This window comes from Aethalodelphis obliquidens, unplaced genomic scaffold (genome assembly GCF_003676395.1).
Source record: "Aethalodelphis obliquidens isolate GAN/ISIS:26980383/991018 unplaced genomic scaffold, ASM367639v1 scaffold87, whole genome shotgun sequence".
In the NCBI taxonomy this organism is placed as follows: domain Eukaryota; kingdom Metazoa; phylum Chordata; class Mammalia; order Artiodactyla; family Delphinidae; genus Aethalodelphis; species Aethalodelphis obliquidens.
In genome coordinates, this window is record NW_020838031.1 from 5,069,431 (window position 1) to 5,092,068 (window position 22,638).

The following is a 22,638-nucleotide window of genomic DNA, read 5'->3' on the forward strand; positions in this document are numbered from 1 at the left end:
AAAAAAAAAAAAAAAAAAAAAAAAAAAAGCAATCTAATTCTCCCTTGTGGAGAGGCAGGCCCCAAATTTTCTTTGTTTGATTTAGTTAGGAAAAGAGAAAAGAAAACCAACATCTGAAACGCTTTTGATCTTTAGTTCTGAAGAGAATGATGATCTAGATTTGTACGAACCGACGTGAATCCTGTTCTCATTTTGTTCCCTCACCTGATGTGGGTCAGGAATGAGCTTCTTGGGCCTTTAATAAACTTTCATAATCGGTGGTGACACAGGTGGCATTAGAGCCTCACACTAATAATATCCTGGGGTGGAACAAAAGTTTGTATTTATTATCTTCAAAGAACCAGGTCAAGTTTGGTCTTCAGAACGTATATTATATATATCATGCTCTTAAATTATAAAAATAAAGTATGTCACTGTAGAAAATGTGAAAAGTGCCAAGAATATAAAGAAAGCAGTAACGTTTGAATTATCCTGCCAACCCGGAGGTGGCCACGATTAACTTCGGTGGATGTATATATTAATACACACGCACATCTCCAACCGCCCCTGGTGTTTCGTTTTGTCTCTCGCACAGATCAATGTGGGAACTAAGGTACCAGGTCAATTGGGGAAAGTGAAACACAGCGCAAGGCCTCGCAGCAGACAGGGTTTGTAGAGTTAACGGGGGATTTCTGGGAGGCAGCCCCTGCCCGCCTGGTCAAGGGAGAACAGCTCCGGCCCCGCGGAAGGGGGCGCCCCAGGCCCTGGCCTGGCCGGGGCCCCGCCCTCCGGATGGCCTGGCACGATCGCCCCCGCGGTAACCCACGCTCTCCATCCCCTACAGTTGTTGATCGCTACACCAGTAAGATCGTCTTCAACGGGGTCCGGGTCATCGCCATGGTCATCATCGGCCTGGGCTTCCTCCTCCTGCTTCTGCCCGAGGAGTGGGACGTCTGGTTGATGAAGCTGCTCACCCGCCTGAAAGTGAGGAAAAAGGAGGAGGCGGCGGAGGGCGGCGCGGACCTGGGCTCGGGACCTCAGAACAAGGGCGGAAGGGCCCGGCCCTCCTTCGCCCGCTGACGGTCTGCCCGAGAACTCTGTGTGACGCTCGCGTGGGTGATTTGGAATCTCTTCCCCGCAGGGGGAACCTCGGTTTGGTGAGGTGTACATACCTGTACAGTTTTGGTAATCTGCGGTAAGTTATATGGTATTTATTGGCATGTCCACTTTGCTTGCACTTTTTTTCACATCAGACCTTTCACTTAAGGGTACCAGTTAAATACGGGAGAGAAGAGACCCTCTCCGCTCTTTTTAAATGAATGTAAAGCAGCATAGAGTGTTGCTTGCCTAGATTGTTTGGGATGACAGACGTTCTTGACAAGGCAGGGCAGATGTTTTGACTCTTCCCAACTGAAAATTACGTTGCACACTGTGATTACTTTTCAGCTATGGTAGGTCATACCTTGTTTTATACCAGAGCTGTACTCTTAATTTTAAGGGATTTCAATGAACCAAAAGATCACTCTGAGTTAATCTGGATAAACGGATTGTTGGATGGGTGGGTTGATGTGATGTGAGAAGCTGGAGCAGAAAAGGGTAACGGACATGGAAAACCATTGACTGTGGCTAACTGGGGGTGGCGATCGGAGGAGGACAGGCCCGAGCCGGGTAACGGAAAGGGAAGGTTAAGTCCCAGCCCCAGCTGGCTCGCTCTCACGTGTCTATGTAAGATCATGGAAGAGAAATTACAGTGCCTTCTACAGAATTTTTGTCTTTACCTATGTGAAGCGAGGTGACATTATAGGTCACTGGTGCCGTCTTATCATTTAGATGTAGAAATCTTTAGAAACAAAAGACTATACATTGTGTGTGTGTGTGTGTGTGTGTGTGTGTGTGTGTGTGTGTGTACAAAAGTGGCAAAGCTGATGACCGGTGTAGTAGAACACGGGTCACGGTGCGCATATAAGGTAGATTCCGCAGAAGATGAATCGCTGGTTGCTTTTACTTCCCGACCAAGACCGCAAGATTTACTGAATCTGCAAACCTTTCTATGAAACTTTTAAGCACCACGGTGTTTACTTCCACAGTTTAGGTCTGCCAGAAAATTCTATCCGTGATAGATCTGTAAAGAGGGACAAGGGGGTTAGAGTTTACTATTTTTGAAGTTTACATTGTTACATAACGAATTGGAAACCTTATTTTGAAACGGTGTCATAACCCAGTGGTGTGCTCTGTAACCATGGAGTCTGTCGTTTCCTAGGGGAAAGGGCATTCGTGACCTGAACTTTTTAAGCAAATTATTATTCTCAGTTTCCATTCCCTGTTTAACCAAACAGATTAATAAACGATTTAAAAAAGAAGCGTTCGGTGCCGTCTTGGTGGCCACTCTGTTCCTTTCCCACTAGGCTAGATCTGACTTTCCAGCTTCCCCACCTTATACTTTTCCCCCAGCGAGCCCCACTCTCCTGCACCTTCAAGGCACAGGAAGCCATTCAGCCGTCTCAAGGGAAGAAAGTTCTTATTGCAGACAGAGTTGACGTTCACAAAAGAGAAATGCAGGACACAGAGGCAGCCTCGAAGGAAAGGTCTCCGGGCAGTGTTCCCCTCCCGTCCTCCTGCCCCGTCCTGTCTCCTCTCCTCGGATGCCGCCCTCTGTGCAGCTCTGGGGTTGCAGCCCTTTCCTGTGCAGCCCGGTTCCCTGGCTCCCTTACACTCGGGCCTCAGAGTGGCAGCCTCAGTCCCTAAACTGACCTGGTCTTCCAGCTCAGCTCCCACACATGACTTCTGCCTTAGGTGCCCTGACCCGTTCTGGCTCTAGAGGGAATTTGATGTAATGTGTGTGTCACTGTTGCAGGCAGCTGTGGCCAGGCGCTCTGAGGTCCAGTGTCTCTCATCCTCTGGCCACAAAGGGCTGGGTTCTCTAAGAGGGCGTGTGAATGGAGAGGAGATGACAGCCTCTTCGGGACACTTTGCCCCACCACCCATCCCTAGAGCTTCTGTACACCATGCACCACTTGCTACGTGGGGTTGTAACCTGGGGAGTGTAGTCGTCCACATCAAAGGGCTCCCCTGCCCATGTCTCCCGTGTACGCCGGGAGCCCTACAGTGGAGCCCGAGCCCGTCACCTCCATGACTGTCTGGGCTTCCAACCTCTCGAGTTACCCCAAGGTGCCAAACACATATTTCCTTTGTAAGCCATAACCTGAAAAATTGGGAAGCCCTACACGAGAGCAGATTTACCTTCTTCTCCCATGGGCATAAAAGACTATGAAGACCCAAAAGAATTAAGAGTAGGAACTCAGAGATATTTATACGCCTATAATCGGAGCAGCATTAATTACAGTACCCAAGGGGTGGAAGCCACCCAGGTGTCCATGGATGGATGAATGGATACACAACACGTGATGAACACGTACAATGGAATAGCATTCAACCCTAGAAAGGAATGCAATTCTGACCCAGGCTACAACACGGAGGAACCTTGAAGACACTATACTAAGTGAAATAAGCCACTCACGGAGGACAAATATTAGCTGATTCCACTAATATGAGGTACCTGGAGTAGTGGAACTCACAGAGACAGAAAGTAGGATGCTGGTTATTGGGGGCTAGGAATGAGGAGTTATTGTTCAATGGGTACAGAGTTTCAGTTTTATAAGATAAAGAACGTTCTGGAGGTCAGTGGTGGTGACGGTTGCACAATAGTGTGACTGTACTTCCTGCCTCTGAGCTATGCACTTAGAAAGGGTCCAAATGGTAACTTTTTATGTTATGTATGTTTTACTCCAATTACAAAAAAGACTATGAAGGGTAAGGTATGTGAAATAATAGAAAGGTTAAAACTTGCAGGAGAGGTTAATGCCCCTTTCAGGACATTATAAACCTGAGTTGGGGTGAGGGTTGGAAATGTAAGAGATTTCTTTCCAAGAATACAAACCACAACTCCTCTGACCCCCTCTATCCCTACCATGTAGATTTCGAGAATTGGGAGGAGCTATGGCAAACCAGGAAGGACCCATGAACAGAAAATCTCAGGAAGGGGTTCCTTCTGATGGAACCTTGGGGATGGCTTTGGGAAACAGGCTCCATTTTTGCTCCCCCTGGGGGATTGTCTGCCCCCTAGAGGCCAGTCTGGAAAACAGTTAAAGGATTTCTCTATTTTTGCTCCTTGAAGGAATAAAAGTAAAATGAAGATGGAAGGTACAAAGAGGCTATGGGGTCTCTGCTGCTCCAGCCCGCCCCTCTCAGAATGTGGACGTTTGGGGCCAGAGGATACAAAGTGATCAGCCAGCGCCCCCTGCCACACTGAGTCAGCGCTGTCTCTAGGAACCCACCCGCTGTGCAGACCCTGAGCTCCTCCTTACCTGGGCTGACAAGGGTAAAGAGACTCCAGAGGCAGGAAGCTGTGGTCAGAGACCTACCTCCTCACAGAACAGAGGTGTTTCCGAATCTAGGCAACGATGTGTCACATGGAGTTCTTTATCTTCAATTTTGAATATAAATGCTTTGTTCTAAAATTAGAATATAGTGGTAGTTGCACAATCCTACAAATATGCTAACACTTTTTTAAATTGTACACTTCACATGGGTGAATTTTATGGTCTGTGAATTATTGATCTATCTCAGTCAAGTGGTTTAATGAATAAATAGTTGCCTCACAAAATGATTGAAAATTCTTTTGCCCAAATCTCACCAGTAGGAAGGACGTCTGTGGGGTTGTTGGCTTGTTTTTGGCTGCCCAGCATCTGATCTCTGTTGGAAAGACCATCTTGCTGTTGTTGCAGAAGCTGAAGGGAATGGAGTCTCCATTTCAGACCCCAGCGTCCGGGGGAGAAGGGGAGGGTGTGAAATGGACTTGGCCAGTGGGCCAGTCTCCCAGGACTTAACCAGACCCCACGGAACACCCCAGGAAGACCATGCTGACCGGCCAGTCCTCCAGGGTCCTGCTGTGGCTCCGGCCTCCTCCCACCATGGAGGTTCGCATTCCTCCCTTTTCCAAACAGATCCTTCAGACACATACAGTCCCTAAGAGGCTTCCAAAAAATGTTTTTCTGTTTAAGACATAAGAAGCCACTGCTATTGCTTGAATCCAAGAACTCTGAATAATATGTGGGAGAAAACTGGAATGTTCAAAGAAAAAAGTTGGACTCTTTTTGGGGGTTGGTTTGTTTTTACTTTCTGGTACTCACACTTCTTGAATCTGGGCTCCTTATGGCCTAGCAGGACTCCTTGGTCAAACTGCTTTAAAGAATGGAGGAGACTGATTCATAAGAAATACACCCATGATATATAAATAGAGAGGGTTTAAAACTTTTTCACAGTGCTTAAAATACATTTAAAAATTTTTTAAAGAATAATATTTTCCCTTACATAATTTTTCATGTATTCAGCATTGTCCAAATCTTGAGAAAGTCATTTTCTTGAGTTAAAATGGTAAGCTTCAGCTAAGGGAAATCTGTAAGTTATCCAAAAATGTGGAGTTACTAGAATCGTAACAAATGAGATTTTTATGTAATGTAATGTATTATGTATTGTAAATTTTAACTCAAAACATTGTGAATTCGTTTCTCTTTTTGAAAAAAGAATAGGTTTCCTGTAAAAAAATGGGAAATACCCATCAAGCCACAAGCCAGCAAGAAGTGCGTTTGTACCCAGAGCAGCAGTAGCAGTAATAGCAGTGGCCTCTGACACCGGAGAGGGAGCCCAGAATCTCACCAAGAATATCTGGAGGGAGCCCCCAGGCTCTTCCTCTCTGAGGGTGACAGAAGAGGCTCTCTGCCATAAGGAAAAAATTAGAGGGACTTAAAAACCTCCAGATGGAAATTTCAGGAGTCCCCAGTGTGTAATCCCCATTGGAAACAAGACCTGCTGGCCCCCTAAAGCATTCAGTTTGTTAGGAATCTATGCTATGCTAACGACGTGGGGAATCTCAGAGGCTAGGAAGAGACAAGGGTTAAAGGGCCCTGCTTATGCCCACATACAGCAGTACCTGTGAAGGGGAAATTTGGGTATAAATAAAGAAAAGCAGTTAGCATATCACTATGGTGTTCTTTTTCAACATATACCTATGTATCGGGGACTAGAGTTTGATGTTTTTTATGCCCCTGGCCACCCTTTTGTGACACCTCCATTTATGGGAACTGTAAATTCAGTTACACCGAGTAGATGTACTTATTCAGCCAGTGTTCCCTCACTCTCCCTGTTACCCGATTTTATCCCCATAGTGAGAAAACTGCATTTATGACGTACTTTCCTTTATAATCTGGAGGGTGCAGAGCAGGCAGCCTTGTGGGGATGCTGGTAGCCTAGCGCTTTTCAAGGATTTTGCAAATGTCTATACTTTGTAGATAGCCCTGCTGAATGGTACTGCACCAGATGTTGGATTTCCTCAAGGACCTCATGTGTGAGTGTGTGTGCATGCGTTTGCCACATGTACTGTGGGCATATAATTAGCACATCTTTCCAATCAATTAGGCTATTTCTACTTTTTTAAAATTTTGTTTAAGTAAATCATTCATGCAAACCAATCACTACATAATAATCACTAATTTTTTTAATGATACCATTTAGAGTTAGACGTATACTTATCCAGCTACAACCTAGTGACTGTCTTTAACCCCTTATCCCATGCAATCATCATTTAGGGACCTGGTGTTTTTCTCCAAAGCTTAACTTTTAAAACCAAGTCTTACCATTAGCACAAATTAAAGTCCAAAGTACATTTGGACATTCAGCTGCCCCCCAGATCTGGCTTTCCTGAGAGCGTTATTGCATCAAAAGTTTAACATGTTACTTTTGTCTAGATTTTCTTATATTTTCTGATAGCATTTAATTTCCTTTCTTTTCTTTAAGCAGAGAGAAGGTGCTGAGTTACTGTTTAGCAGTCTCAACTACTTTTCTGAATTCTCTGTCAGATCCTTTGCTCTCTCTTACCAATGACCATTTAGTAAGATGAAATTCTAGTGAATTCTAGGTTTTACCTGTTGCAGAGCATTTCTGCTTGGTGTTTCTCAGAAATTAAGAGAATAAGCCATGTTCTGCTATCTTTTCCCATACAGGACAAATGCTGTTAGAACTTTAGATGCCAAGAGATCACTTAAAAAACATTTGTCCAGGACTTCTGAGTATAAAAGGAATGAAAAGATTTTGAGGCCAGGGACAATAGAGGGCCACCTGCTTCTTAAATGTCAACTGCTAAAATCAATCATAATACATAAAATGCAATGAAACCTGGTCCCCAGAGTTGTCAAGGATATGTTTGTGAAAGTAACTTACAATCTGCAGAATGTTCTGTGGCTCTGTTAAGTAATTATCAAGGGACTTGCACAAGGCCATATGGCTGGGAGAGGCCAAGCAGATTGCCCCGTCCCCCAGGCCCTGTTTGTGGGGAGACTGCACAAAGGGAAAAGGTCTTAGGACAAGCTTCCCTGCTGAGTGATCTTGTCTAGGGCCCTTCTGAAAGAAAAGTCTCCTGGGACATTGAAAGATTTCAATTATCATGAAATCTCTGTAAGCTGGAAGTTTTCTACAAATACCATTATGCCCATAAGTTCCCCTCTGTTATTTCTTTCTAACTAAAGTCAGTGGTAGGTTTTTTGTCCTATCTCCAGATACAGTCACTCCACCTAACAATAGCAGAATATATGTTCTTCTCCAATGTACATGGTCCATTCTCCAAGATAGACCACATGTTGGCCACACAACAAGTCTCCATAAATTTAAAAGATTGAAATCATACAAACTATCCTTTCCAATCACAGTGGAATGAAACTAGAAATCAATAACAGAAGGAAACTGGAAAACTCGCGAATTTGTGGAAATTAAACAACATATTCCCAATCAACCAACAGATTGAAGGAGAAATCATAAAGAAAACTACCAAATACTGAGAGAAAAATTAAAACAAAACATACCATACCAAAACATATGGGATGCAGCAAAGGTAGTATGCAGAGGAAAATTAATAGCTGCACATGCATACATTTAAAAAAGAAAAAAGATCTCAAATCTCAAAATCTAACTTTACACCTTGGGGAACAATAAAAAGAAGAGCAAACTAAACCCAAAGCTAATAGAAGGAAGGAATAATTAAGATTAGAGTGGAAATAAATAAAGTAGAGATAGTTTATTAGCTATTTATTAGCTAATAAACTAATTCAACAAAGTTGCAGGGGACAAGATCAATGCACAAAAATCAGTTGTGTTCTGTATATATGCAATAAACAATCCAAGAGAGAAATTTAGAAAGAAAAAATCTTCTACTTACAATAGCACCGAAAAGAATAAAATGCCTAGGAATAACTTTAACCAAGGAGGTGAAAGATTTGTACACTGAAAACTACAAACATTGCCAAAAAAAAAAAAAAAAAAAAAATTAAAGAGCCCTAAATAAATGGAAAGATATCCTAAGTTCATGAATTGGAAGACTTAGCATTGTTTAAGATATCAGTACTATCCAAAGTGATATACGGATTCAAACCAATCCCTATCAAAATTCCAACAGCCATTTTTGCAGAATTGGAAAAACTGATCTTCAAATTCTTACGGAATTTCGAGAGACTCAAATAGCGAAAACAATCTTGCAAAAGAAGAACAAAATCAGAGGACTCACACCTCCTGATTTCAAAACTTACTTCAAAGCTATGGTAATTAAAATGGTGTGGTACTGGCATGAGGATTAACAGACCAATAGAATAAAAATGAGATTCAGAAATAAACCCATATATCTATGGTCAATTGATTTTCTACAAGAAGGCCAAGTACACTCAATGAGGAAAGATCAATCTCTTTAAGAAATAGTGCTGGGACAACTGGATCTCCACATGCAAAAGAATGAAGTTCAAACCCTACCTTATGCCATATACAAAAATTAACTCAGAATGGATCAGAGACCTAAATAAAAGAGCAAAAAACTCTTAAAACTCTTAGAAGACAAGATAGGAGTAAATCTTCATGACTTGACTTTGGCAATGATACCAGAAGCATGAGAAACAAAAGAAAATATAGTAAGTTGAACGTCATCAAAATTAAAAATTTTGTGCATCAAAGTACATTATCGAGAAAGTAAAAAATACAATCTACAGAATGGGAGAAAATATTTGAAAATCATATATCTGATAAGGGTTGAATAATCAGAATATATAAAAACTTCTAATGCTCAACAATAAAAAGACAAACAACCCATTAAAAATAAGCAAAGAACTTGAATAAACATTTCTCTAATGAAGATATGCAAACGGCCAATAAGCACAGAAGAAGATGCTCAACATCACTAATCATTGGGGAAAAGCAAGTCAAAACCACAGCAAGATACCACTTCATACCTACTAGGATGGCAATGTTTATATATATATATATTTTTTTTTTAATTAAAATTTTGGTTTGCCCCAATGCCTCTCTGTTGAATAAATGAGTGGGTGAAGTGAGTATTTAATTTCACTTTATACTCTTAGTTTCTAGGACATGCCTGCTACATGGTGGGTGCTCAATAAATATTGAATTATTTATGACTTTTTACTTGGATATTAACTTACAACTGCAACTGAAATGTCAAATCCCAACCTTTGCCTGAATTTGGGAACAGTCAAGTTTTGATCTGAAAAACCTAAAGAGCTGCCTCACTTCCCATTTTTGATTGGTTGGTGGGGCCCTGTAATATATATATATATAGTATTTTTAAACAGAAAACAAAAAGTGTTTGTGAGGATGTGGGAAAATTGGAACTCATACATTGCTGGTGGGAATGTAAAATGGTACAACTACTGTGGAAAAGTTTCCCATTTCCCCAAAAAGCTAAACATAGAATTACCATATGACCCAGCAGTTCCACTCCTAGGTATAGACCCCAAAGAATCAAAAACAGGAACGTGAACAGATATTTGCACACATATATTTGAACATTTGTACAATGTTCACTCCAACATTATTCACAACAGCCAAAAGGTAGAAACAACCCAAATGTCCATCAAAAGATGAATGGATAAACAACATAAAATATAGACATACACTGGAATACTATTCAGCCATAAAACGGATGAAGTTCTGATGCACGCTACAACATGGATAAATTTGGGAAATATTAAGCTAAGTGAAATAAGCTGGTCACTAAAGGACAAATACTGTATGATTCCACTTTTACAACATACCTAGAATATTAGGTACTCCACAAACTTACTGTCATAGGCTTAGGAGGTGGATTAGAGGTTACCAGGGCCCAGGAGGGAGAGAAGGATATGGGGGGTTATTGCTTAATGGGTACAGAGTTTCTGTATGCAGTGAAAAGTTTTGGAAATACATAGTGACAATGGTTACATAGCAGTTTGAATGTTAATTAATGACACTGATTTATATGGTTAAAGTTGCAAATTTTATGTTACCTTTATTTTACTACAATTTTTTTTTTAAAGCATGGGCTATGGATGGAGACAGAAAATAGAATGTGGTAAGTACTATGATGGTCATATATCCAAGGACAGATGGGGTGGGACTGGAACTGACTAATGGCCTAGGAAAGGAAGAGCACAGGAAGACTTTATACATGACGTACCACTTAAGTGAGCATTTTCAAGGTAAATAAAGTGGGAGAGGAGTACTAAAAACAGGGGGAAGAGCAATATTTATGGCAGAAGATGATGCTAGAGAGACACGTAGGGTGCAATCATGAGTATCAATCCTTTCAAATACCTGCCTTTTCCTGACTGATGCATAAACTGTGACTAAAAAGAGCTTAGGCCAAAAGGACCATTGGGGAGGTGTCCTGTCCTCACAAAGCACCATGATGGAACTCCAGCAGGGAGCAGGGAGCAGGCATCTGTCTAAAAATTTACAAAGAGCAGAGCCAGGGGCGATCACACGCTATCAGAGCAGGTGGAGGCAGGCTGGTCCTAGAATCCCATCTGGGACTGTACATGGGTGCCATGCTGATAAGATCAGCTAATGGAATCAAGAGTGGCTACTTTCAACAGAGATGTGACCAGATCAGTCAAGCAAGCAAAGAATCAATAAGGAGGGCACTTTAGTTCCCCAGCCAAGGTCTGGCAGAGAGAGTTCCGCGTGGATTTCTGATGAAGAGTCAGCAAGCGGAAAAGTCAACTAAAAATAGAAACTCCTTTAACTTTTATGGGAACTCATAAGTGTATACTACACGATTTTATTAACATTAGAATTAATAATAGATGTTTGCAGGAAACACTACATGTTTCCAAACAACTCAACCATAGGGAATCCTAAGACTCTTTTAGGCTGTTGCCAGGTTATTTTATACGTCACTTATGATGAAGAAATCGATACTAAAAATTCTGTGTATACTAAAGAACATATTTACTCTTTCATCTGTAGTAATCTGTCACTCTCGTGTATGAATCTGGGAATTGTTCTAAACAATTCATACTAACAACTAGAAACTAAAGTGATTTCTTCAGCATCTATGATGTTTTGCTTTAGTGCATTACTTTTGAGGTTCTATTAATTAAATTCAATATTTGATACAGTTCCAGCTGTACAGCAACAGCGAGAAAAAGCAGCAGTCATTACATTCAGTGGCTTGCAGTTTCTGTCCAGTCTACACCAGGCCCCTGAGCACCCCCGGGAGTGGGGAAGCAGAAAAGAGTCCTTAGATCTGCTCTGGCTATGTGTCTGCAGCTATTAACTCACTACCTCGGTCACTGGAAAATACTATTGAGCCACTTTTTTGAGGCAAAGCACACCATTTCCAGAAAGGCCTTTTTGAAATTCAGAGTCAGAATCTGGAAAGAGCCATCCGCCATCCACTGAGCTCATGGAGCCTGTTACTTAGAATTCGCTTCAGTGACAGGCCAAGTCACCCCTTACACCCCTGAGAGAATGTGACACAGGGCAGCTAGGCTCTTTTTCTTACTCAGATAGTGCCACAATGATGCCGCATTAAAAGTCCACCTGGAACTCAGTGGCTTAAACATGCATGTGTGTGCCTAGGTTCACGGGTCTGCAAGGGATTGCGCTGTGGCTGCCAGGCCTGGCTCAGCTGAGCGGCCCGGCTGCAGGTGAGGGTCTGCCTGGGCCGGCTGCCAGGCTGGTGCAGGGCTCAGCTGAAGGGGATGCACACGTCTCTTCTACTATGCAGCTGCCCTTGTTCTTTGTTCTTATTTTTGTCTTTCACTCTTTTTCTGCCTTTTGTGGTTTTAATATTGAGCACTTTATATGATTCTATTTTTTCTCCTTTCTTAGAATATAAATTATACTTATTTTTTTTAACTGTTGTTAGTGGTTGCCCTAGAGTTTGCAATATACATTTACAACTAATCCAAATAACACTATACCACGTCATGTGTAGTGTGAGTACCTTATAATAACAAAATAATCCTAATTTCCCCCATGCCTTGTCATCATTGCTGTCATTCATTTTATTTATATATAAGTGTACATATTACACACATATGAAAAAGATGCAGAAGCATACATAATCGCATACATTGTTGCTATTGTCATTCTTAATAAACTGTTATCCACTAAGTCAGTTAGAAATAAGAAAGATAAAAATTTTAATTTTACCTTTACTTACTCCTTTTTCAAAGCTCTTCCTTTCTTTATGTAGACCCAAGTTTCTGACCTATTTTTTATTCTCTCTAAAGAATTTGTTTAAACATTGCTTGCAAGGCAGGTCTACTGGCAACAAATTGCCTTGATTTTTGTTTGTTTATTTCTCCATTTTTGAAGGATAATTTTGTGGGATAAGGAATTCTAGATTGGTGGGGGTTTTCTCTCAACACTTTAAGTGTTTCACTCCTTTATTTTGAATTTATTTATTTATTTTTATTTTATGGTTGCATTGTGTATTTGTTGCTGCGCGTGAGCTTTCTTTAGTTGCGGCGAGCGGGGGCTACTCTTCATTGTGGTTCACGGGCTTCTTATTGCGGTGGCTTCTCTTGTTGCAGAGCACAGGCTCTATGTGCGTGGGCTTCAGTAGTTGTGGCGCGTGGGCTTCAGTAGTTGTGGCACGCGGGCTCAGTAGTTGTGTCTCACAGGCTTTAGAGCACAGGCTCAGTAGTTGTGGTGCACGGGCTTAGTTGCTCCACGGCATGTGGGATCTTCCCGGACCAGGGCTCGAACGCATGTCCCCTGCATTGGCAGGTAGATTCCTAACCACTGTGTCACCAGGGAAGTCATTTTCACTCCTTCTATTGCCTGCCTGGTTTCTGAGCAGAAGCCACCTTTAATTCTTATCTTTGTTTCTCTGTAGGTATAGGATTTTTTCCCTATCTTTGATTTTCTATAGTTTGAAAACAATATGCCTGAGTTATTTTGTTTTTGCATTCATTTATATTATCGTGTTCTCTGAGCTTCCTGGAGTTGTGTTTTGGTGTCTGACATTAATTTGGTAGAAATTATCAGCCATTATTGTTTCAAATATTTCTTCTGTTTCTTTCTCCCTTTCTTCTCCTTCTGGGTATTCCCATTTTTGGTGTGTTACCTGTAAGTGTTGTCTCACTGTCCTTGCATATTCTGTTCTGTTTTTCCAGTCTTTGTTTCTTTGCTTTTCAGTTAGGGAGGTTTCTATTGATACGTCCTCCAGCTCAGAGATTCTCTCCTCAACTGTATCTAGTCTACTAAGAAGCCCATCAAAGGCATTCTTCATTTCTATGACAGTGTTTTTTATCTCTAGCATTTCTTTTTGGTTCTTTCTTAGGATTTCCATCTCTCCCCACTTACATTGCCCATCTGCTCTTGCCTGCTGTCTCTTTTACCCCTTAACACATGAATTATAGTTGTAATAAATTCCCAATCTGAAGATTCCAACATCCCTGTCATGCCTGCTTCTGATGCTTGCTCTGTCTCTTCAAGTTATGGGTTTTTTTGCCTTTTGGTATGCCTTGTAAATTTTTTCTTGATAACCGGACATGCTGTACCAGCTAAAAGGAACTGCTGTAAATAGGTCTTTAGTAACGTGGTAAGGTATAAGGGGAGGGGAACCATTCTATAGTCCTATGATTAGGTCTCTTTCAGTGAGCCTGTGCTCTGGACTGTAGACTTCTCAGATGAGTCTTATTTTTTTCCTCCTCTCTTAGGTGGGAGAGGATGGCTAGAGTGGGCTAGAGTTGGGTATTTCCCTTTTCCCACGTGGAAGGCTGTTGCTGTCTGGAGTTGGGTATTTCCCTTGCCCAGGTCTCTTGGGGTCTGATAATACCCCCAGCAGGTTCGGCTCTGGTTAACTAGTTTCTTCTGATGGAAGGCTTTGTTAAGAAGAACAGAGTGCACCAGCATATTTCAGAATGGCTCCTTTTCCCCTCCCCCTGCTAGAAGCATGAGGGAATTTTTCTCCGACGTTTACTGTGGGAACCTGGTTGAGCTCCTGGAGGTAAGTTTCACAGTCGTGGAGGCCCCCTATGGCCGGGTCCCCCTGCAGTTTTTAACTCTCAGAGTCCTCCACACTGAGCCTCCGGCATTTGTCAATTACAGTTCTGACTTTCCTACCTTGGCACTCGTTCCCACGTAGTTTCTGTTTGTTTGTCTCTGCTCTGCTAAGTTTTCTCTGTGTTCATCTGTCTGTCTCTCCAGTCTTGGGGGCAGTGGTTTGCCTTCTGTCCTAGAAGAGTTGATTTTCTAGTCTGTTCAGCTTTTTACTTGTTAGGATGGAGTGGCAAATTCTAAGCTCCCTGCATGCAGAGCTGGAAACCAGAAGGGCTTTCCTTACTCTTTCAACATACTCTAAGAAGTAATGAGGTGGACCAAAGCAGAAATGATTACAGAAGCACAGACTGCCCAGACATAGATGCCGCTCCCATCCGACCCTCTGATCCTTCAGCGAAAGGGCTGCTCTACTCTGCAGGCTGCCGGCTGCCCCTCCCCTTTCTCCAGTGGTCACTTCCCTCAGGGCTCTTGGCTTGACACGCACGTTTTCAGCCTAACTCCTGCAGCGGTCATCCTTCTTGGGCTCCCATGCTGATTCATGATTCTCAGCCTGTCCCTTATTTCCCACCATAAGATAAACCCATTCCTTTTTGGCCAGTGTGTCCCCATTCCAGCCATGGCCACAGACATAGGATTCAAGCTTCTTCGTCTCCGTAGGGCTGAGAATGTGGAGAGATTTACTCCGGTCCCAGGGTGAGGAATATGCTGTTATTGGCAAGGTAAACGATATTTCACCACCCTGCAGGTGAAGCCCTTTCCACCATAAGCACACCGTCTAGCAATTCTCTAAGCATTCGATAATCAGAGGCCACATAGAATGATAATTGCCTCACATCTCGTAACACGACAGTTGTTCACTCACCTGGAGCATGTAGCCTATGTTTACATTAGCTTTTAGTGCCCACAGTAACTGTACTTATTTAACTTACAGTCAACTAGACCCCTAAGATTTAGTTAGATGTTCATTCCGTCCTGTTCCCCTGAAATTGTTTTGTTTTGGACACAAACAGGATTTCACACTTACCATTTATTTGTTTGTCCCATAAATACTGTAAAAATGGAATCTGCGTAACTGAACCAGTTCCTGTCTTTAAGAAACTTTGAAATTAATAAGAGGACTGACCAAGGTCACCAGGACCTCTGATATAAGGCAGCGTGAGACGATTGACTCTCAGGGGCAGACTTTGTGCTGTTTGGATCGGGAGGGATTGCGAACTACTTCATGAAGGAAATAACTTTTTGAGTTGGGCCTAATAGGATGAATAGGGTTTTCAGAAACAGGTGGGTGGCTGGGCATTTCAGATGACTGGAAGAGCAGGAAGAGAGGCAGAATGTTAGAGGCAAGATCTGGGAACAGCAAATAGCTAAGATAAAGAGATGGGCATCTGTAGGGAGTGGTAGGAGATAAAGTCAGAAGACAGGCTAAGTCCTAATGTGAGGGTCTTCAGTGCCATGCTGGGATATCAGGGCATTTGTTGGTCAGCAATAGAAAGCCACTAGAACTAAGTAAGCCACTAGAACTAATTAACTAATTAAGTAGCATGATTAAATCTTCTTTATGCCAGCCCATCATCCTAACCTGTTGAGTTCCTTGAGTCTTTCAGTAAAACTATGAGCTATCTCCTCCATCCCCAGACCCTATGCAGGTTTGATAAGTATCCTTGATTATGCTTCTCTAATTCAACTACAAAATATATAAAAGTTATAACCCTAGTCACAACTCTAAAAGTGACGTTCCTTCAGGGTGATTACTCAGATTCTTTGGGCTATGCTTATCCAACCATGTGTCACTCACGTATAGCAGCATCTAGTCCACAGTCCTCAAGAGCAGATATTATTGATGGTTTATTTCAGTACACAGGATTTACACTCATTATCTTTTTTAAACCTTTCACCAGCCCTCTGAGATGAAGCTATTCAAGTGTACTGTGCATTCTTTTAAACTGCAAAATCTTTCCCATCCCAGACGCTTGAATCTCAACCTTGCATGGATTGGTCTTCAATCAATCTTCTAAGAAAGTATGGATTTTATCAAATAGATCCTTCATAAAACCTTTGGTGAACTGTAACTCCTTTAATATCTACCTGGTTAATATAAAGAATTGTAGAATTCACAAGATCAATTAGAAACTTCATTATTGTTTGTGTTTATTGAGGCTAACTAGAAAGTTTCAAGTCTGGCACGGGGAATAATGAAATAGAGTTTCAACCTAGCCAAGAAGCGAAGTAGACCTGAATTTCCTGACAATTTTTAAATAATCTAACAGTACCAGCATGAGCCCTTAGTTGCCTAGGTAATAAAGCAGGTTTCCATGGAAACCCATTGGCCTGTATCAAAGAAACGCTTTGAATTTTAATGGGGTGAAAGAGCATCATCTAAGAAAGACCAAATAGTTATTGCTAACTTAACTGTTCTTGGTGGTGACGGCCTTTTATGTTCATATTTGTTAATAGCGGTGGTTGTTTTTGCCAGAAAAACAAGCTTTAGATATGCAAATAATCGTAATAGCTAATACTGTCTTCTCTCCTCTACACACCACAAGAGAGTTTCTTTTTTTTTAAAGAAATATTTATTTATTTATTTATTTTTGGCTGCACTGGGTCTTCGTTGCTGCGCGCGGGCTTTCTCTAGTTGAGGCGAGCGGGGGCGCAGGCTTCTCATTGTGGTGGGTTCTCTTGTTGCAGAGCACAGGCTGTAGGTGTGTGGGCTTCAGTAGATGTGGTACGCGGGCTCAGTAGTTGTGGCTCGCGTGCTCTAGAGCGCAGGCTCAGTAGTTGTGGCGCACGGGCTCAGTTGCTCCACGGCATGTGGGATCTTCCCGAACCAGGGCTCGAATCCATGTCCCCTGCATTGGCAGGCGGATTCTTAACCACTGCACCACCAGGGAAGCCCTACCAGTATACTTTATATACTTAAACTATATACATACACACAAACACACAGTCATTTTATCCTTACAGTAACTGAGGTTGAATTCCCTGGAGATCCAGCGGTTAGGACTCCGTGCTTTCACTGCTGAGGGCCCGGGTTCAATCCCTGGTCGGGGAACTAAGATCTCGCAAGCTGAGTGGTGCAGCCAAAAAACAAAACAAAACAAAAAACAACAACTGAGGTAAGTGGTATTATCGTCCTCATTTTACAGATGAGGAAACTCAGAGATAAGAAATTGAATAACTTACCTAACATCATACAACCAGTAAGAAGACAGCTGTGATGTGAAGTAAGGCAATCTGCCTACTCCACACTAAGCCTTTATTCTGTTAGCTCTCTATACCCCCCTTGCCATCCCAGCTTGTATTCCCTCCATCCCCCTAACTTAATTTTATTATGATGTTTTTGTTTTAAGATTTTTTGATGTGGACCATTTTTAAAGCCTTTATTGAATTTGTTACAATATTGCTTCTGTTTTTGGTTTTGGTTTTTTGGCCCCGAGGCATGTGGGATCTTAGTTCCCCGGCCAGGGATTGAACCCATGCCCCCAGCAGTGGAAGGTGAAGTCTCAACCACTGGACCACCAAAGAAGTCCCGATTATGATTTTTAAATGAATAGTTAGTATTTACATTATTGTGGCTATGCCAACTTTGCTAATTGCTGAGCCAAGTAATATACTATTTACATATTTCTTTTCTTTTTTCTCCTTCCTTTTTACTGAGGCTTGATACTAGCCCTTTTGGGGAGTCTGAAATTCTACCTACCTATTGTTAATGTTTTTCTCAAATGTGCCAGTGTTTCTGCCATATGCACATTAACAGTTTGTGTGTTTATTTCCTGAGAACACTTTCCTTCCTTCCTTCTGCTACGATACCTATTGGTTGCTCTCTGCAAAGATTTCATTGTGAGATTTCCCTTTGTGCCACAGATCCTCTTTCCTGGATCCTGTGCCATGTCTTTCTTTTGATTTCTTGTTTTTGGTGGAAGGTATTCTCCATAGCCCGTTACAGGAAAGTGTATGAGAGGTTTTCGAAAATCTGAAAATGTCTCTATCCTGCCCTCACATTTGATTGATAGTTTAGCTGGCTCTCGAATTCTAAGCTGCAAATAATTCTCCCTCAGAATCTTGAAGGTATTTGATTTGCTGTCATTTGGCTTCTGATGCCACTTGAGAAAGACAAGGCCATTCTGATTGCTAGTAATTTGTAAGTAGTCTTTATTTAGCTTGATAGAAGTTTCCAGGGGCATCTCTGGTGTTCTGAACTTGCACAACATGCCTCGATTTGAGTCTCTTCCACACCTTTTGCTAGGCACACGGTGAGCCTTTTCAGTCTAGAGTCTTGTGTCCTTTGGTTCTGGGAAATTTCCTCCCCTCTCTTTTCTCTCTTCCCTGAACTATTAGTAGGATGTTGGATTTAAAGGGCTGATTCCCTAATTTTCTTTCTTTCTCTTATATTCCATCTTACTCTTATTTTGTTTGTCTTTCAGGAAGATTGTATCAAGTTCTTTTTATTTCTGCACCTCAAGTAACAAAGACTTAAAGTCATGCCTTCAGCAAGATAGGAGTTTAAGTATCTCTCATGCAAAAGTCCAGAGGTAGGCTGCCCGTGTTGGCATGACAGCTCTGCTCTATGAAGAGGTCCCATCGGGCTCCTTCTATGCCCACATTTGCATCACGGATCACACCAGTTATCTTTTTAGGGAAGTTTCCTTAGTTGCAAGAAAATACTTTTACTCGCATGTCAAGAATTAGTCACATAGCTATATCTACATCTCGGTTGGAGAATCCACCCGGCCACATATTTTATGCGTGTCTTGGACAACTGGAATCCTCTTGTCATCTATAAGTACATTGTCTAATCTGGTAGCTGCTACCTACATGTGGCCGCTGAGGACTTGAAATGTGATTAGTCCAGATTAACATGTGTTTTAAGTTAAAATATACACTGGATTTAGAATAGTATGAAAAAATGAAAATCAAATACTTTAGGTTGATTATAGGATAAAATGAAAATCAAATACTTAGGTTGATTATAGGATAAAATGATAATATTTTTAATATATTGGGTTAAAAGAAATATATTATTATAATTCATCCCGCCTGCTTCTATTTTCTATTTTACTTTTTTTAATGTGGCTACTAGAAAATTTTAAACTACATACGTGGCTTGCCTTGTATTTCTATTGGATAACGCAGCTCTATAAAATGGGAATAATAGAGTGCCTACCTCAGTGGCGCTCTATTATTAAATGAGAAAGATTAAATGAGATCCTAAGTGTAAAATGTTTAGCCCAGTGCCTGACAAAGAGTAAATACTCGGAAAAAGGAAAATAGACTAGTTAATAACGTAGTGTTTCATTGACTCTAACACGTCCATTCTTGTTCCTGCATTTTCACACCTCGGACTCATCGTACCGGGGATGACACCCAACTGTCGCCAGACCCCAGTCATAACATAGTTGTCACCGCCTGTGTGTGCATACACATCGAAAGCACTAGCATTCCGTACTTGCACAGTGAGTGTCCGTGGCCTAGAAGACAATCTAGGAGATCAAGTAGGGGGCACTCTTAACCTCTAAGAATCAAAATGTTAAGGAGACAGGTGGAGGGTCATTCTGATGTGTTTAAGCAACATTCCCCAAATAGGAGTGAAGAGTAAGCTCCCTGTACCTAATTACCAAGTTGGCTGAATTGTTCAGCACCAATGGCTTTTAGCTCTTTAGTGGATCTGGAAAGACAAGAGGAGGGGAGGGGAGAAGATACGGTAAGAGGACTCGCTCAAAGTGCCTAATGCCATTGATGCTAAGATTGGTGGAAAAACACAGACATTGGTGACCGAATCAAAAAGTGGTTCTGACGACTGGAACTCGAAATGTAATGAAGTTTCATGAATACCTTAATCAATTTCTGCTCTTATTTTCCTTCTTCTGTATGTATTACTGTGATATGATTTTAATTCATGCCTAAATATGTCTAAGTAAGTTTAAGATAAGAATCTTAGGTAATGAAAAAGCATTGTGTTATAGTTTAATTGGCAGTGCTTTTTCCTTTCTTAGGGGTATGTAAAACAATGGGGCAAATTCTAATTAATGCATTTTAGATTTGATGAAACATAGCATTATTCCCTTTAAAGGACTTCTAAGTCCAAGATCAAGTGACCTCTAAAATATAGTAATACTAATAACTAACATTTATGTTTTTCTTTTTCCTATGACACTTTTCTAACATACTAATATAGAATTTATTGTTTATGGTTATTGCTTATTGTCTCCCTGCTAGGTAGAGCAGCAGTTTTCATCTATATTGTTCTCTGATGTCTCCCAAGCCCCTAAAACAGTGCCTGGCACAGAGTAAGTTCTCAATAAATATTTGTTGAGTGAATGAATGAAATCTTTGTAAGTGCTGTTCTAAGTGCTCTGCTTGGATTATCCCATTTAACTTTCACAAGAAACCTCAGTAGATATTACAATCGTCAACATTTTCAGTTAAGGAAACCCATGTACGTAAAAGTTCAGGAACCTGTCCAAGGTCACACAGCTTGACATCACTGGCGGGGGAGGGGGGCAGGATTCAAGCCCAGTCTGGTTCTGAACCTACACTCTTATCCACTGAACTTTGCTGCCTCTAATAGTGCCTGTGTTTCCCTTCTTGATTTACTCCTGCTGGGCTCCCGCTGCATTTGGTGCGTGCCTCTCTCGTAGGTCTTATTACTCTTTATTAGAGGAGAGTATGGCCTGTGTCCTCCATAAGACTGAGCTTCTCAAGGACCAAGATCTATCCGTATTCATCGTTATTTCCCCAAGGCTGACCACAGTGCCTGGCACTGTGCAAGCTATGTAAGTACAGAGCAAGAAGCATGAAAGAAGGATCAAAGGTTCCCAACTGGCAGCTGAAGCATTAGTAGATCCGATGAAAAGGAACAGCTTAGAAAGAGAAGCTTTCCTGGAGAAAGAATACCACGAGTTCCAGTTTTGAACTTATTGGAGCGATGGAAGGACAAACAAATGGAGATAGCCGTCAAGGGACGGAAAGAGAAAATGGGCACAAAGCTTCCATTAGGACTAAAACATAGACTTCCAAGTCTTTTTGAAAGAAGTGCTAACTGAAGCTCCGGGGGTGAATCAGCTCACCATGGAAAACAGAATGCAAAGAAAAGAAAGAGAGAAAAAAAGGCAGCATCTTGGAGCGTACCTATAGTTAATAGGAGGAAAAAGGGCAAGGAGTCAGCATAGAGATCTAGAAGAAATTCAGAAGGATCTCTGCAGCAACACTGAAGTCAAAGGAATCTTTCTTGTTTGTGTCCCTGAGTAGGTGTCTGTGATGACTGCTTTGTAAAACAGTACAGATTATAAATAAAAAAGTCCGTGGGCAGCAACAGAAAAACAACACATACGTTTTCAGTGCTACTGGGTCTGTCTGGCCCTGCCCACCATTGGTTTGGGGAGCAACTTAGTTCAGACCGGAGAACACCCACATGAAACTCCTCTCGATGGTAACACGACATGTCTTCCACCTCTTCACACTGACTTCTCTCTTCGCCTCCTCTCTCCTCCAAACATAGGTTGGAGATTACACCCTCTCTGTATCAAAACAGCACATCTGAAATCATCTCATGGCACCCACATTCTTTTACTTGCCCCATAGTCTTCCAAATTTTGTAAGGTGAATGTGGCCTCTCCAACTCTTATCCTGCATTATTGCTGTTGTTATTAACATATATATATATACATACATATATATATATATATATATATATATATATTTTTTTTACCATATCTACACCTCAAAATTTCTCTCTTCTAGTTGTTTTTGCTCTGTTGGCTAGACCACAGAGCTCCTTGAGAGTAAGCGGGTGGGGGAAGGGGCATTATTGCAATTCATTGAATCTCTTTGGTAATACTTTCCTTATCTCTGCCCTAGGCCTACTACTGACCAGTAGGAATTGCTTAGCTGCCCAAGTGACAGTTAGCACTAGAGACTACTGACTTTTGACCTTGAAGGCCACAGAAGATGGTAAATCCATTAAAAACTTAGTCATCACACTATAAATATTCTGAATGACCATTATTTTTACCTTTCTGTGAATCAAATGTACTAAAGATGACCTTTCTCAGGCCAACTACTCTACTTTACTCAAAAATTATGACACGTATCATGCATATATGTGACATATATTCATTCTCATTCACAGAAGAGTGTATAAGATGTACAGTTTATTTAAAGAATAATTATAAAACAAATACCCAGTTTCAGAAACAGAACATTGTCAGCCCCTCAGAAGCTCTCCCTGGTCATATCCCATTTCTCTTTTCTTAATAGTTTTGCTATTTAATGTATGTA

The 22,638-nt window shown here is 41.5% G+C and overlaps 1 protein-coding gene across 2 annotated transcripts in view; it reads left to right on the forward strand.

Annotated features, from left to right (window-relative positions):
• The window catches only part of SLC35F3 (solute carrier family 35 member F3), a 289,574-nt gene extending 287,258 nt beyond the window's left edge, over positions 1–2,316 (forward strand). For both annotated transcript variants that reach the window (XM_027094036.1, XM_027094037.1), the window contains one exon: positions 824–2,316. In XM_027094036.1, the coding sequence (XP_026949837.1) occupies positions 824–1,059 (236 nt within the window). In that variant the 3' untranslated portion in view covers positions 1,060–2,316. The remainder of the gene's footprint in view (positions 1–823) is intronic.
• Positions 2,317–22,638: the final 20,322 nt, after the last annotated feature.